The sequence below is a fragment of the Podarcis tiliguerta genome, assembly GCF_965153285.1.
Source record: "Podarcis tiliguerta genome assembly, chromosome: 17".
NCBI lineage: Eukaryota > Metazoa > Chordata > Lepidosauria > Squamata > Lacertidae > Podarcis > Podarcis tiliguerta.
This window is the reverse complement of record NC_139550.1, coordinates 36,036,897-36,052,801: the sequence shown is the minus strand read 5'-3', so window position 1 is coordinate 36,052,801 and position 15,905 is coordinate 36,036,897. Positions and strand designations below refer to the sequence as shown.

The following is a 15,905-nucleotide window of genomic DNA, read 5'->3' as shown; positions in this document are numbered from 1 at the left end:
TGAACATTTTCAACAGTGTCTTCAAAATATCTCCCTTTTCGGCAGTTCTTTTTTTACATATCTTGGAAGAAGAAGAAAGACATTTTGCAAGTGCCCCGAGTTGCATTATCAAGCAACCCGATCAGATTGTGGCCAGTGGCACTATGACATCAAGCCTAGTCTAGTGATGCTGTCCTGTTCAGTATGTGATGGGTTCACGAAGTAGCAGCATGCAAAACCATCCCATTAAACAATATTTTTAGCAGCTGAATTCCCTCACAATCTAGGTGTTTTCTGTCCCACCAATATCACTAGCTTCCGCCTGAAATCAAACCAGCCATATATTCAGTTCAGCCATATTTGAAATTCATGAAAGCAGCAGCTAAAATCCTATTTCTGCTTAAGTAGATTATAACAGGGCAGGTGGTGAATAACATTATCTGTGTCAGAGACACACAATACTCGTTTGCCTCTTGTCCCTTTTGCATAGAAACAGCAGGCGGATCCTTTTGCATTTGATGTTGTATTTTTGAGGGGTATGTAGCAGGTAACGTAGACCTTTGCAAGTGGCTTGCTACAGGTGCAGTCTTACTTCCTGCCAGGCAGTAGTCCAGACTCGGGGTACCATTCAGCTATCCCTCAACAGTCATTTACGTTTTATTGTATGAATTGTAAAATACAATTTAACACATGAAAAGAGAATGTTGTCTTGCCAGAGCTGGTCTCAGGCTTCTGGGAAAGAGGCTCTTGGCTGCAATATTCAGGGGCAGCCTTACTAAACATAAAGCCAATAAATAAAAATGAATGTATGTAATGTAACAGCATCACTGGGAGACATTGGGCTCCTAGAGTGATTGGGGGGGGGGTTGCCTGTTTGCTGTTGTCTATCACATTGTTGGGGTCTAATCAGAAATTTTATGGGGGCAAGAATGGAAGAGGCCTTCTAGCCATTCCTGTGCAGAGACCAGGCTGATGCACTTTAAATCCCTCACATCCATTTTCTTGGTTCTGCTGCCCTACTGGCCCCACCGCAGCCTTGTTTGCTTCTGGTTTGGCCCTTTAGTGCAGAGGGAAAGTTGGTACAGAAGTGGGGCTCATCATAGCTAGTGGAGGGGTTGACATGTCATTTAAGGGATTAAAATGCAGAATAAATTGGCACAGCCTACTGGGCTCCCTGACTTGTAGCTTCCAAGGTATAGGGGTGAAAAGGGCCACCGTAAAACAGTAAGCAGCACCCCCTTTCCTGTTAACTATTGAACAACCTGATGCCCATTCTCCATCAGCAGAGGAGGGTGTCCTGAATGGCTTGCTCTCCTCTTCTGTTCTGTAGCTCTGAATGGATTGCTGTCAGTTAGAAAAGAGGTTTGCATCTTGCATGGGTTGTTCTCAGATTTGACTCCTCGTCTTCATCCTGGAACTGAACTCTCCTTTTCACAGATCAGTTCTCAAGACTTAATGGTGTCACACTTCTGGCCAAAATGCTCCAAAGAAAAGGGATGGTTCTTTGCAGGACTTTTAAATAACCACATTAAGCACAAAGTAGAATTCTGCATATCTGCTAGCTGGTTTGTCTCCACTTTGCACCAATGAAACCATCAAGGTTTCTGAACCCACTACTGGTAAGTGGCTCTCCTGCAGATCTATTCCAGCAGTGTGCTAGTGTTGAAAAGAGCAGAGGCCACAGTGCATTTGCTGAAATAGGCAACTATTGCAAAAGGAGCAGGCAGCTCTTAGGCTTCATGGGCCAAACAGGGCAGGCTTCAGTCTGCCGCTAAATCTACCTTTGACTGTGTTGCTGTTTTTTAACAGTTTGGGGTTTTGGAGGGCCAAATATCTGCTGGGAAGTTTGCCAGGGGAGGGGGAGAGAAAAAGTGAAAAATATCCTCCCAACATCAAGGATGATGATGTTGAAAAATTGCACAGCCTTTCCTGTGGAATTCAGGATTCCCTGCACAAACTGATGAGGAGACACCTTGGTGATAAATCCACTGTCCTTTTCTATATGAAGTTAATAAAACAGTGTAATGAGGGCATAATTTTAAACATGTCTGCACTGTGAGAGACATTTAAAACAAAACAAAACAAAACAAAACTATCCTGCCTCCATCGCGCAGAATCTACTGCAAAGGTCCTGGGAGGGAGACAACAGGCTCTCCCTCCTGTTCCACACCATCCCTGTCGCGTGAGGATTGGGAGGGGGGGGGGCGAGGTTGGGAATTGGGAAAGTCTTGGACTTTTGTCGCTTGCTACCCCACAGCTGAGTGAAAGATGGCTGGCTCACAATTCCAGCAGGTTGGAGGTTACGTAGGAGCTGTAGGGAGCCCCCAACAGCCCCTCCACATCCTTGCGTTTCAGCAGCCAGCATGGTGCTTCATGTGGCCTCCAGGACGAATCCTTCAGTATTTTGGTGACCTCGGTGACCAGGGCTTTGTTAGAGCCCCTCCACATCCATGCTGCTCGCTCCCCTTCGGTGGGGGCTGGGGAGAGCCTGATGGTGTCCCTCTGAAACTGGCCTGTGGAAGAGCAAATTGGCAAAACAGGAGCACATGATGTGTGTGGTCAGGAAAAGGCAGGTGGGGAATCAAACTGATGAAGCATCCAGTCAAACAAGCCTTACCATGCTCATGTCTAGCACAGATCCCGTTTTCTACAGCAGGTGGGGGGAACCTTTGGCCCTCCAGCTCCTGTCGCTGAACTATACCTCCCAGCAGCCCCAGCAAGTATGGCCGGCCATGATGGGAGATGAAGTTCAGCAACAGCTGGAGGGACAAAAGTTCCCCACACATCTGCAGCTTTACTTGCTGCTTAGGAATACCTTCTGTCCTAAAAATCTGGGGTTTTCTGAAGGGTAGACACTGAAGTGCAGGGGCTGCTGGTCTAAGTGAAGGTGGAGTGGGCAAAACATTTGGGGTGGGGGAGCCTGGTGCCCTCAAGACCCCAGCTCCTATCATCCTCAGCCAGTATGACCAATGGTCAGGGAAGCTGGAAGGTGGAATCCAGGATCCAGCGGTGGCTGGAGGGCACCAGGTTCCCCATCAGGTGCTACTGTGATCCCTGGGGGATCATATTGGAAAGGAGGGAGAGGAGATTTCAAAAGATGGATAAAACTCCCAGCAAGGTTAGAGAGTTTGCTTTGGGTGTACTGAAGTTAAAATTGCAAAAAGGTACTATATTTAAAGAGCTTGCATTCTAGTTACTCAGGATCAAGTTATATGCGACTGTAAAAGCATCTTTGAATCCTATGATTGGGATCTTCCTTCTCTCTCTTTTTTTTGTAACTTGCAGCAACTGTGGCAGGTTGTGTATGGGAGAGGCCCAGAGTAGGACCATAGCACAGAGGAAGGGGGCATTTAGCCCTTCCCCTGCTGTTTTTCTCTATGAAAATTGCCTATTCCACTCAACTGTTTTTACAAATAGGCAGGTAGAGTAAGGGCACTCCTAAATAATTGCATTGCAGCCTGGACTAGGGCAATACGACCCTAGCACTCTCTGGTCCCTGCCACAGATGCAACCTGCATCAAACTGCTTGTGCAAGAGGGATGGTGTTAGTTAGCAGCCTAAAAGCTGTATTTGTAAGAGGAGTTGCTCACCTAGCAAGCCACCTGCTGAAGCTGAGAGCCCCTTGTTGTTCACCACATAGAAGCCGAGATGATCCCGCTGCAGGGCGGTGGGGTGACTGTAGCGATGCAGAAGAACCAGGAACTCCACTTCGTGACCAATCCATACGGTGACGTTGGCTTCAGGCCACACAGAAATTGCCAGCTGGGGCTTGTGGATTGCAGCCCGCTGGGCAAAGGGCAACACCAGCTCACCTTCACCATGGAGTGTGACGCCCTTCCGTGTTACGTTGACCACATAGCCAACTCGAGGGTGTTCCACTGCTATGGTTATGGCATCAAAGTAGGTGCGGGGGCGCTCCTCGTGGCCTGGCCTGAAAGGGGCCCCCATTAGGTGCCCGTTGACAGACAACCCTGGGGGCAAAGGAAGGCAGCACTCTGTAATGAAAGAACAGTCTTTCCGTTTCCCCACTTCCCACCTTGAGGGAGAAAGCACAGAACCCAGGTGTTCTGGTTTGCAACAGCTGTGGGCCTCCAGTACAAGTCCCATCATCCCTGGCTACTGGTGAGACTGGCTGGTGCCAGTAGGAGTTGGAGTCCAACATCTGGAGGGCCACAGGGTTCCCATGCCTGCAAGTCTAAACCAGCCCACTGGTCACAGCCATACCACACCGAAAGCACTCTTATAATGCTCTTAACAGTCCTACTGTCTCCCCAATAATCCTAGGAACTGTAGCTTGTTAAGGGGGCTGGGAACTGTAAGTGTGAAAGGTCACAGCACTGTTAACAACTACAGTTCCCAGAATTCTTTGGGGTAAGCCATGCCTGTTGCTTTAACTGCTTTCAATGCATCTAAACAGGAACATATCTCCTTACTCCCAGGATTTGTCAACTAGCTAAAAGTCTCTTTTCCTGCCCAGTTGCTAGAATTTGAGAGTACAAAATAGGGTGGTAGATTGTGTATCTAGTGTTTTAATTAGATTTCCCTTTTTATAATATGTAGACTTTGTATGTGTGTGTGTGTTTTGTTTGTACTTGCTTCCCATCAGAGATGAAAAGCACTTTGCAGTGTACAAAGGACACTGAGTCCATTTTTAACAAGTTGATTCTCTTGATACATTATCTGCACATCCTCAGAGGCACTGTCAGGTTCTTTAAAAGTTCTCCAGGTTGGATGGAGAAAGGTGGGTAGACACACTGCATATGCTTGCAGGCACATGTACCTGGCTTGAAATGCCAAAATTATGGAAAACAAGAGGTTGGCTATACCTACCCTTCTGTTCTTGGAACCCTCTGGGTTGGTTCTGAACAAGCCCACCCCATGTTGATCAGAAGGCACTGCAGCCCTCACCTGTTGCAGGGTCGCTCACCAAGCGCAGGACATCTCCTGAGCATCCATCCAGAGTAAAGCACAGGTTCCCCAGGGAATGTGGCAACCTTACTACAAAGTGAGGGTCTCCATCCACTGCAAGGAAAAACAAACAAGGGTGTAAGATGCTAAATGTAAAAATGAGGGAGGCATGGGTATCTGCATGGCTGGGAATAAGGTGGCCTTACCCCAGGAGGAGAAGGTGAAGAAGCCAGGGTCAGATGAACCTACCAAGGAGCCTGGAAAGAGAGATGGAAGGAGCAGCATTAGACGCACTGATCATTAAGCATCGCTCTCAGCATATCTGGGCAGCCACTACCACCACACATCTGATTTTGGGGCCAAGGTACCGGCTCTGCCTCTTTGCCTAGTAGCTAACCCAAATGGATTTGGATCAGCTGTCTTGGCCCGTCCATAGGCTGCTGCAGCGCAGATGTTGAATAGGATTGGCCAGCCAGGATTGAGCTGTTTATTTTGAAAATGCTCACCTCCCCACCACCACCACCTTGGGCCAAGGCGGGGCAAAGAGGGCAAAAGATGGCAGGTGAGGAAGGGTGGATTCAGAATGAAATCTTGGCAGGTGGTGGTTGAGCCAGGACAAAACAAAGGTAGCTACAGGCCATGGGCAAAGCCTGGCTGAACCCAGACTTGAGTGGCTTTTCGGATTCCGTTTCTGTCCAACAGAAGACCTCACTGGACCCACCATTATGCACCCATCCTGCAGGGATGTACCTGAATCACCGTCCGGTTCTTCTAAGAAGTCTGCAAAGGAAAGTCTATTTTCAGAGGAGTCGGGCAAACCTTGGAAGCAAACCTCCCCTGGTACCACCACCCTCAACCCCCTTTCCCAGGGGGCTGAGCCAGCCCAGCATTTCTCTGAATCCCTTCAGTTGTCATTGCTCATAGAGTTATCTGTTCCTGCAGAACCCAAGAGAGTCACTGAAACATCCATGCTGCTTGCTGTGGGATAGAAAGAGAACAGTGCTGTTGCTTTGCAGCCAGGAGCAGGCGACTACAATGGGTCTGACTCCAAGCACTACCTGCCTGGAAGCCCACGACGACTTCCCAAATACTATCAATTTGAATTTATCTTGAGCAGCTTTCAAGTTTTATACAAATGCTAGTAGATGGAGCTTGCATTCTGCAGGCATAGACCAATGATTTCTGGCCCCTCCCCACAAATCCATGCCTGAACAGGATTTACACACACGCACTTTTGTGAGATATTGGGCTTGGCTTGCTTGGTGCTGCAATGGCTGGTCTCCCTTACGAGAGAAAATTATTGTGCTGCATTTTGAGTGTTGGATACAAAGACATAGCCCATTTTCAGGCTCTGGGTAGTAGGTATGACATGGGGGCTTCGTGTATATTAAATTTCAGCTTCCTGGTTAGCCTGGAAGTGGTATGACCGGGGGGGGGGGGAGTATACTTCTTGCCTCCCATTTCTAAGGAGAGGCTTTAAAATGTCCCCATTTCAGGCTGTTCTAGTAATCACAGAATTGTATGCCAAGCCTGAGTTTCTGGCAAGTACTGTTACCATGTTAGGGTACATTCTGAGGGTTGTAAAGACTGCAGAGAGAATAATTGGGTGCACTCTTCCCACCTTAGATCAAATCTATGCTGTCAGGTGCCATAAGAAAGCTGCAGAGATAGCGCAGGATAGTACGCACCCTGGAAATGATCTCTTTCAGCTTCTGCCTTCTGGAAGAAGGTACAGTGGTGCCTCGCAAGATGAAATTAATTCGTTCTGCAAGTTTTTTCGTCTTGTGAATTTTTCGTCTTGCGAAGCACGGTTTCCCATAGGAAATGCATTGACGGTTTCCCATAGGAATGCATTGACAGTTTTAATAAAAAGGTGCAAGACGTTTACGTCTTGCGAAGCAAGCCCATAGGGAAATTCGTCTTGCGAAGCAACTCAAAAAACAAAAAACTCTTTCGTCTTGCGAGTTTTTCGTCTTGCGAGGCATTCGTCTTGCGAGGTACAGGGTTATAAAGACCAGGACTAGCCGCCTGAGAAACAGTTTCTACCCAAATGCAATTCTGGTTCTAAACGCAGTATAAGGAGTCTCTATAGTATATTGTATTTTAAAATGGGGTTTCAGAGTTTTTAGGGGATTTTGAATGTCTTATGTAGATTTTTCAATTTCATTGTTCTGTATGGGACAATGACAATAAAGATATTGTATCATATCGTATCGAGGCCAAGCGCCACTTTCCCATATGCAAGCTTTCCTTTACCTGATGCCCTTCAGATGTTCTGAACTGCAGCTCCCATCATCCCTGACCTCTGTCCATGCTGGGTGGGTGCAGAGAGAGTTGCAGTCCTAAACAACTGTAGGGCACCAGGTTGGGGGAGGCTGCTGCATATTAATACCCATGTGGGATTTCTGTAAAAAGAAAGAAAGAACTGGCAAGGCCCTGTGTTCATGCCAGCCCTGATTCCCAGCTGAAAAACATCTCTTAACCATCAGAGAGGCAGGAGGACTGGAATCTGATAAAACCCTTTAAAATAGTAAATATGATGACCTTACCAGCCCCGCAAAGTTCCGAGTGAGTGACTATGATGGCAGAATTACCTGAATAGTCTTCGTAATCCAGAGTTTCTGAGGAGAAGACAAACAAAAGTTGAGAGCCCAAACCATTTGGGAGCAGAATGGGAAGAAGATGGCATAGAACATGGGCAGTGAATGTGACCCCCTCTAGACAGTGCTGGATTTCCACTTCCATCATTCCCAGCCGTTGGGCATGTTGACCAGGGCCTGATGGGAGTAAAGAGTCCAACAACATCCCAAAGAATGTAGAGCAGCAGCAGGAGATGGGGGAAAGCCAGACTGCTGGGAAGGATGCACAGGCTAGAAGGAAGGAATGGGGAGGGGGAAGCAATAGGTCCTAAATGAGGAGAAAGATGGTAAAGTTAGAGCACAGGTTAAGGTGGGAGAGACAGAGCAAGGAAGAAAGAGACCACACAGCTGGTTCTCTGGACGGGTGACACCAAACGCGGGTAGAGCCAAAGAGTTGTTAAGACCTATGAGTGTTGAACCAAGCCAAGTTCCTCCTCAAGCAAGGCCTGTAGCCCACCCAGTGCTTGGGAGACCAGCAGCATGACAACTGGATTAAGGATGCTGGAAGTGAGGCAAGTGTTAGTCAGGTGTAGACTAGGTTGCAGATGTCAGAGGAGAGCTGTAACATGCAAAGCTACTCCTATTTCCTTGTACCTACCTGCGTGTCCCCGGGGTGTCACAAAACTATACACAGCCGGCGGGTTCAATGACTCCACATATTCTGTGTCCTGGTCGGTGGCTGAGCGTAGCTCAGACTCCCCGGGCAGCAGGAGGAGGCTGATGTCTGGGGCAGCGGTGGTGCTACCAGGAACCCTGCTTTTACTCTCCAACTCTGCTCCCAGAGTCACTAGGGGCGTAGCTCCAGATGTTGTGCCCCAAGGCATGGTGCTGTTCCATGGGGGCTTGTCAGTGTGCATCTCTGTGGCTGCCCCACCTTTGGGAGTTGTTGTCTTACTCCAGGGAACGTTCCCGGCCTCCACCTTGGCAGTACTTGCCTGCCAGCTGGTAGGCATTTGGTGCTGGGTGACAGGGTTTGGTGTCATCTCTGGCTGCTCCCAGGGACTGGAGTGACCCCCTAGGACCTTGGCACTGCCAGGTGGGTGCCCTGTCGTGGGAGGCCTGCTGTGCCCTGTGCTGGCGGTCCCTGCCAGGACCTTGGAAACAGCTGTTCCTCTAGTCTCCAAAACAGAGTGTGGCTGAAGCGTGACCTTCAGTCTCCCAGCTCTGGTGGAGCTGGGCTTGGGGGGTTTGATGGGCGGCCTGGTTGCCCTTGGGGAGGCTGTGGCTCTGGGTGGTTTAGCAGACCCGCGGCTGACAGCAGGAGTCAGAGACGTGACAGTCACTCCTGGAACTGGTGTGGCAGCTTTGGCCGTTTTGGTGTGACCGGGAGCAGGAGGCACTGGGGAAATGAAGGCAGTGGCGGGAGTGACGGCAGTCATGGCAGCAAACGGTGGGGACGTGGTTCTGCCTGCTTTCGTGACTCTAGCTGCTGCCACTGGGACCAGGGGAGCGGGAGCAGATCCTGGCCTTGCTGTGGCCTTTGGGGATTTTGCAACCACGGGGACACTGGTCGCTCCAGGGGCAGGTGTGGCTTTCGCCACTTTAGAGAGCCCCAATGCAGCGGAAACCCCAAATGTTGTGGGGGTGGCCTTGAACGCTCTGGTCACCCCAGGAGGGCTGGTAGTAGCTTTCGCTGGCCGGCCCTTCTCTCTGTCCTCATCTGGCCGCACCACAATCAGGGAGGTGACGGGGGTGACAAAGTTGTACTTGAGTGACAGGTTGGTGGCCTTTTCAGTCAGCAGGCGGCGGGCGGCTGTGTCATTGGCTCGGAACCGCGCCTGCAGCAGGTCTTGAATGGTGAAGTAGGCCCAAAGCCTCTGCACAAAGCGACCGATCTTGTTGGCATCCCCAAAGCAGCCAAAGGGAGCAGCTTCCGTGGTGTTGGCAGAGATGTCGTTTTCAAGGCTCAGGGGGCCCTCCTGGCCGTGGCCTGTGGTCCGAACCCGCAGCTCTGGTGCCCCTGGCTTCACCCGCCCGGCCACAACCAGCTCTGAGCCCAGGAAATAGTTGGGGAACAGGTTCTGGGTGAGGTCTTGTGCCACCCCGTCCAGGTAGGCCAGCTCCACATCGTACAGCAAAGGGCTGGCGATCTCGTCGTAGAAACCCTTCAGCTGCAAAGTGGCATCGGCATCCTCATAGATGCGCCGAGCGACGCCGCGGTTCTCCAGCGACAGGCGCCTCATCAGCCCGTAGTCCGCATCATCCCCGAAAGCCAAGCCAAAAAGCGAGGTGGTGCCTTTCAGAGCCTGCTGAGCATTGGAGAGAATGCGGCTGCCGGCCGTCACGCCTGAGGTGGGCTCGCCATCTGTCAGGAAGATGATCAGGGGGATTCTCTGTTCCTTCACAACTTTCCCCGCCGCTGGAGAGCTCCGGTTGAAGACGGAGGCGGCAGCAAGCAGAGCTGCGTTGATATCAGTCCCTAGGGAGCAGAAGGCCCGGGAAATCAGAAGACAGGACTCCTAGGTTTTCGGGGAAGAACAGTGGTGTCTAAAGGAAGGGGTAGACCCAGAGATGGCTATGAATCTGGGCTCCTGAGTCACACCCAAAGGGGAGAATTTGGGTTCTAGGACCCACGTATGTACGGAACCGCCTCTCCTGGTATGCCCCATGGAGGACCTTAAGGTCCACAAATGACAACATTTTGGAGGTCCCAGGTCGCAAAGTGGTTAGATTGGTCTCAAGTAGGGCCAGGGCCTTTTCAGTACTGGCCCCAACTTGGTGGAATGCTCTGTCACAAGAGACTAGGGCCCTGCGGGACTTGACATCTTTCCGCAGGGCCTGCAAGACAGAGTTGTTCCGCCTGGCCTTTGGTTTGGACTCAGTCTGACCCTTACGTTTCCCTCCCCTTATGGTCTTGATTTATTGGTTGCTTTTAAAATGAGGCTGCAATTTTAAATTGCATTTTAACCTATATTTTAAACCGTTTTTTTCTTCTTTCCCTATCATTTTTTTTAAACTGTGATTTTATTGGTGTTAGCCGCCCTGAGCCCAGCTCTGGCTGGGAAGGGCGGGGTATAAATAAAATTTATTATTATTATTATTATTATTATTATTGAAAGTGAGTGTTGGCAGCTTTGATCTTCCCCTGTTTCGGCTCCTGTGTGTAAGAACGGGGAAGGCAGAGCTCAAGACGTCAAATATGGAGCATTCTTCCCAATACCCCAATATCCGTTTGTGTCCTTGACTCCAGGAGCAGCACACCAGCAACCCCCCCCCAGCAATTATCCTGGCCGGCCCAGAACTCACATCCGTCCGCTTCCATCTTGCTGACATAGTCCTTGGCTTTCCGGATATTCTGAGGCGTAGCTTGGATGGAATGGCTGGGCATCCACACATTCACAACGTCCGAGAAAGTAACAATGTTGAAGTAGTCATCGTGGTGGAGGTCGCTCAGAATGACGTGCATGGCCTTTTTGGTCTGCGGAAGAAAACGTCCCTATGTAAAACATCTGCTTAAGTAAATGGTGATCCATGTTTCCCAAGCCGCAAGGGGCTGCTCTTTGAACCTGTCCAGACTCAGGTCCATGCAACTTATCTGCAGCTCAGGGTTAATGGCTTGTGAAGTGCATGACACTCGCCTCCTCGTGCAACTTGCGTTTTTTCCTCAAGAAGGTGCCATGTGCAAAGAGTTCCAAGTTCAGAATAATTTTAGTATTAGCTATGCTTAATGAGTCAAAGCAGGCAATGACTGCAACACATAATTTACTTACTTACTTCTTTACTGAATTTTTACCTCACACTTCCTCCCCAGGGTGGCAAGCAACAAGTACAATTGAAATTTAATTTATTTATTTTAAAAAATTAAGAACATCTAAAAACAATTTAAAACAGTCACAGAAAGGGTGACTGTTCCCGAGTCCCCACAAAAGCTTCTCTTGAGGTTTACGCTGCTGAATGGGGCAGGCTGTGGTGCAGCAGACCAAATGGGAAGAAGGAGATTTGCTGAAAATTTGGAGGAGCCATTTTCTGTGAGGTGCTTGTTCCTTTGCACACAGCATAGAAACCTGGTAATGCTCTGACATTATTGAATTGTACTAATTGGTTTGGTGAATTTGTCGTTTGCTTCGTCAGCTATTGCGTTTGAAATTATAGTGATTGCCTTGTTTGTTGTTTTTTAATGCTATTGTTGTGATTATTGTGAGTCGCTTTGAGCTCAACATTTGTTGTTAGAAAATATTAAATCAACTCAGCTCAACAACATTTAAAGTTTAGATTCAACATTTAAAACGGATAATCCTTTACCCGTGTAATGTAGTGCTAAGCATATTGGACTAGGACTGGCTTCAAATCCCCCCACAGCCATGAAGGTTGCACAGTGACACTGTGGGCCAGTGACACTCTCTTGGCCTAGCCTACCTCACAGGATTCTTGTGTGGCGAAGAAGGAGAAGCATGTATGCCACCTTGAGGAAGGGTGGGATAAAAATGTAGCCATAATAGTAATAATATGTTCACTTCTGTTTGTCTTCACACAGCCTGTTCACACTGACATTCAACCCTTGCATGGCACTGAGCCCAATTCTATCATATAAGCACCAGGAAATTGGACTTAGAAGATGTGCATCTTGGGAAATAACAACCCATGTTTTCCTTCTGGACTGTGGCACATGTGCCAACACAAAGACACCAATTGAGGGGAAAGGGACCCTTCCTGTTTGCAACTTCACCTGTTTCATCTTGGTGCCATACATGGAGCCACTGACATCGATAACAAACACCACGTCCTTCTGCACAGGGGGCAAGCCCCTCGGGGCAAAGAAGTGGACAAAGTAGCCATTGTAGATCTGTGAGAGAGAGAGAGAAGTAGAACGGTCACTCTGGAAAGGGTGCGCATTATCATTTAATCCAGGGGTTGGCAACCTAAGGCCCATGGGCCACAAGCGGCCCATGGGGGTTGGTTAACTGGTCCCCGAGCCACCCCTGAACCGAGCAGCCTGCTCAAGGAGTCCCCATGCGCTGCGCTAAACCGGCACAGTGCGGCGTGGGGACTTGCTTCTGCAGCACCAGAAATTGCACCTGTGCAGACACAGATGCTGGAAATTGCGCACGTGCAATCCGGCCCTCTGAGGGATTTCTGCTGGAGTGAACCAGCCCAGGCGAGGTAAACCTTGCCAACCCCTGATTTAATCCCACCCTACACAAATCCAGAGTGCAGCCCCTAAGACCATTGGATGGCGCCTTGGATGCCTCCTTCCGGCAACTCCTGCAGCCAAGCTGGTGCCAAACGTTTTGCTCTGCTTTCCTTTGGACCACATCAGTGAGGCCGGCAGGGGGTCTTGTCATCTGGGCAGCCCAGGACCTCCACACACACTACCTATGCTTGCATCCCAGAGAAGTCACTTTGGTGCTGCTAATGCAGCAAAACCAACACAGGGGGCAGCACTTAAGAGTTACTGGTCTATGCAGCCACAGCAGGCGCTGTGATTTTCCAGTGGTTTGACTTCACCCCCAGAGCCACATTCTGCTGACTCTTGAGACAGATGGATGATAAAAACAAACAATCCCAGGGATGGGGAACCTGTGGATCTCCAGATGTTGCTGGGTTTAAAATCCCACCATCCCTGACCATTGTGCATGCTGGCTGGGACTGGTGGTAGTTAAGAGTCCAACAATAGTGGGAAGACAACAGACTACCCCTGCTGTTACATTACCAAGGTTCCAAGGAAAGATAGCCAGGGATGGTAATTATCTTCCTATCCTACAAGCACATCTGCAGAAAAACTGCAGGATGTGGTATTGGGTGCAGAATTAGGCTTCCTAATAATCTCACCATCCTTCCTTCCTTTCAAGCAAGTTTTTATCTCTCATGCATAGTAAGGAGATTTGTATGGGCAATACAGAATTATCAGAAGAATTACCAGGGCTAAATAAGATTGCCCAGTGTAACTGTGCCCCATGCAGAAACTGAAACACTGAGAATACTGGAAATGGAAAGTACTTTATAGAGACATTCATTTGCATAAGTTATCCAGATTGCATGGTTTTGCTTTTACAGAAGCAGGACTTATTTTGAACCAAGTACTCACAGCCCTGCCTGCCTGTGACCTTCTAGAGGCATCTGGCTGATAAGCGTTGCAACACAGCTGGACTAAGCAGCCCTTCAATTTTAACTAACAAGGTCATTCTCATGCTTGCATTGGTCTCTGCCTGGATTTCTCTGTATCACAGTCTGTGTTACCCTTTCTAAGGCAGTCCTGAAGCCCCAAATGTTCCATCTAGTCTCAGTTCTGGTTGGGTAGTCCTTTCCCTAACCTGCACGTCTCCTGCAACATCCGGCATGGTCACGTCATACTGAACCACAAAATCACCCATGATTCCTGAGCTGGAGAACTCCGCCTGCTCTTGCGGGGTTGGAGTGAAAACAATCCAAGCACAGTGTGTTCCTTTCTCCACCCGAGTAGATGGTGGCACAACAGCATCACCTGAAAGGAAATGGCAAATTCATCTGTGGATGAGGTTGAGGTCTGCTGGCTCACCCATGAATGACAGCAACAGCACAGAATGAACTCAAGTGTGTGAGTCAGCCTTTACAGATCTAGCACTATGGACAGAACTTCCAAATCCTTTTAACTGGGGTCAGGGCTCATCTACACTTCCGCTTGTCCCAGGCCTAGAAAGCAGAGGTCCAAAAGGTTTTCCGCTTGCCCTGTGTTTTCCAGGCATGGGTCTGAGTGGTTTTCTGTTTGCCCGGCCACCTTCCTCAGGAAAACCCACTCTTTACCACTGTATCAGCGCAAACGTCAACCAGCAGAAAATCCAGTGGATGTTTACTCCGATTCAGCAGTAAAGAGCAAGTTTTCCCAGGGGAAAGAAGTTGGAGAAGCAGACGTGTTGCGCATGCGTGTTGCACATCCCCAAGACTTGGAATCGACAAGATAGCCGCGGTTCTGTTTTTCATGAAAACTGAGCAGCAGTTCCCAGCTGTATCTATTTGCCTTTGCTGAAAGCCTAAGATTTTGGGAGCAAAAGCAACACAACCAACACCCAAATCTGCAATTCACCTCCTCCTGTGTTACAACTGTGGTGAAAGCAGGTGGTGTCACAACACAGAGTGTACCGCAGTGCTCTGGAGCATGCTTAAACCTGGACAGCCGGTCACACCAAAGCTGCCACACCAGTTCCAGGAGTGACTCCTGCTGTTATCCGTGGGTAACGAACAGATTACGCTAGTAGGATTGCAAGAAGTTTTGTAAGGATGACTATTTGAAATATTGCAAGAAAGACTATGAGGAGAATTAGTAGTTAATGATAATTAAGAGTAATAGAGAAATTAAGAAATGCAGAATAAGTGATAAAGAACGGAAAATCATCAAAGGTGTTGATGGAAGTCTAAAATACAGTCATACCCCGGGTTAAAGTCGCTTTGGGTTAAATCTTTTCAGGTTGCGTCCTGCGGCGACCCGGAAGTAACGGAACGGGTTACTTCTGGGTTTTGCCGCTCGTGCATGTGCAGATGCTCAGAATGACATCACGTGCATGTGCAGACACAGCAAATTGCGACCTGCGCACAGTGGCGTAGCATGGGTTGTCAGCACCTGGGGCAAGGCAAGTAATTTGCGCCCCCCCCCGCTGCACTGTCCCTCCCCCAGATAGTCCCTCGCTATCTCTCCGCACCGCACCGCACGCCTGGCACCCTCCCCTCCACAGTGGGCGGCGACCCGGCGGCTCGGATTGGATTCGCACAGCCAGCACTGCAGTGAGAGAGAGAGAGTGAGCCAGGTAGGGGCAGAGAGCTGCGAGTGCGAGCGCGCCCCCCCCCCCGATGTTGCGCCCAGTGCGGCCGGCCCCCCTGCACCCCCCACGCTACGCCACTGCCTGCGCACGCACAGACATGGGTTGTGTTCTGCTCATGATGCGAAGGGGGCTCCAGAATGGATCCCGTTCACATCCAGAGGTACCACTGTTTTGTATAAGATAAGAAGTTATGTTATATGATTGTTGGAAATGATACGTGAAAAAAACTAATAAAAATGTATATATAAACCTGGACAGCCGGCTGACTATCAAAGCAAGAGATAATAATAAAGCACAATGGAGAAATGTATTATCCTTTTTTTACAAAAAAGGCCAAAAGTGACGCTAATCTGGAAGCCTCCCAACCATGCAGCCGGAGGAGAACGCCATACCTCGAAGGGTGTTGGTCAGCAGTCGGCTCGTGCGGAGGGGCAGCACATGGACGTAGCTGATGCCGGTGCGCTCAGAGATGCTCACCTCCACGCTGAGGTTCCTTACCACCTGATGGGGCCGGATGCTGATGGCATGCTGGTACTTGCCCAAATGCCGCTGCAGCAGCTCTTCGTAAGTCAGCTCAAAGGCCACCTTGCCCCCTGCCTCCACGCTGGCTGACACCCTGAATTTTTCCGTTTCTCGGTCCCTGGGA

General features: G+C 49.4%; 1 protein-coding gene across 3 annotated transcripts in view; it reads right to left on the bottom strand.

Moving 5' to 3' along the window:
- Positions 1-620: 620 nt before the first annotated feature.
- The window catches only part of ITIH6 (inter-alpha-trypsin inhibitor heavy chain family member 6), a 28,372-nt gene continuing 13,087 nt past the window's right edge, over positions 621-15,905 (bottom strand). Inside the window, exons 5-15 of one of the 3 annotated variants that reach the window (XM_083419517.1) lie at positions 15,652-15,899; positions 13,778-13,947; positions 12,193-12,309; positions 10,773-10,944; positions 8,125-9,945; positions 7,482-7,508; positions 5,638-5,667; positions 5,094-5,144; positions 4,888-5,001; positions 3,570-3,950; positions 621-2,492 (exon numbers count right to left, since the gene is read on the bottom strand). In XM_083419517.1, the coding sequence (XP_083275643.1) occupies positions 2,257-2,492; positions 3,570-3,950; positions 4,888-5,001; positions 5,094-5,144; positions 5,638-5,667; positions 7,482-7,508; positions 8,125-9,945; positions 10,773-10,944; positions 12,193-12,309; positions 13,778-13,947; positions 15,652-15,899 (3,367 nt within the window). In that variant the 3' untranslated portion in view covers positions 621-2,256. Of the gene's footprint in view, positions 2,493-3,569; positions 3,951-4,887; positions 5,002-5,093; positions 5,145-5,637; positions 5,668-7,143; positions 7,509-8,124; positions 9,946-10,772; positions 10,945-12,192; positions 12,310-13,777; positions 13,948-15,651; positions 15,900-15,905 lie in introns of those variants that run through there. The other 2 variants (XM_083419518.1, XR_014506278.1) reach the window with 2 other exon arrangements.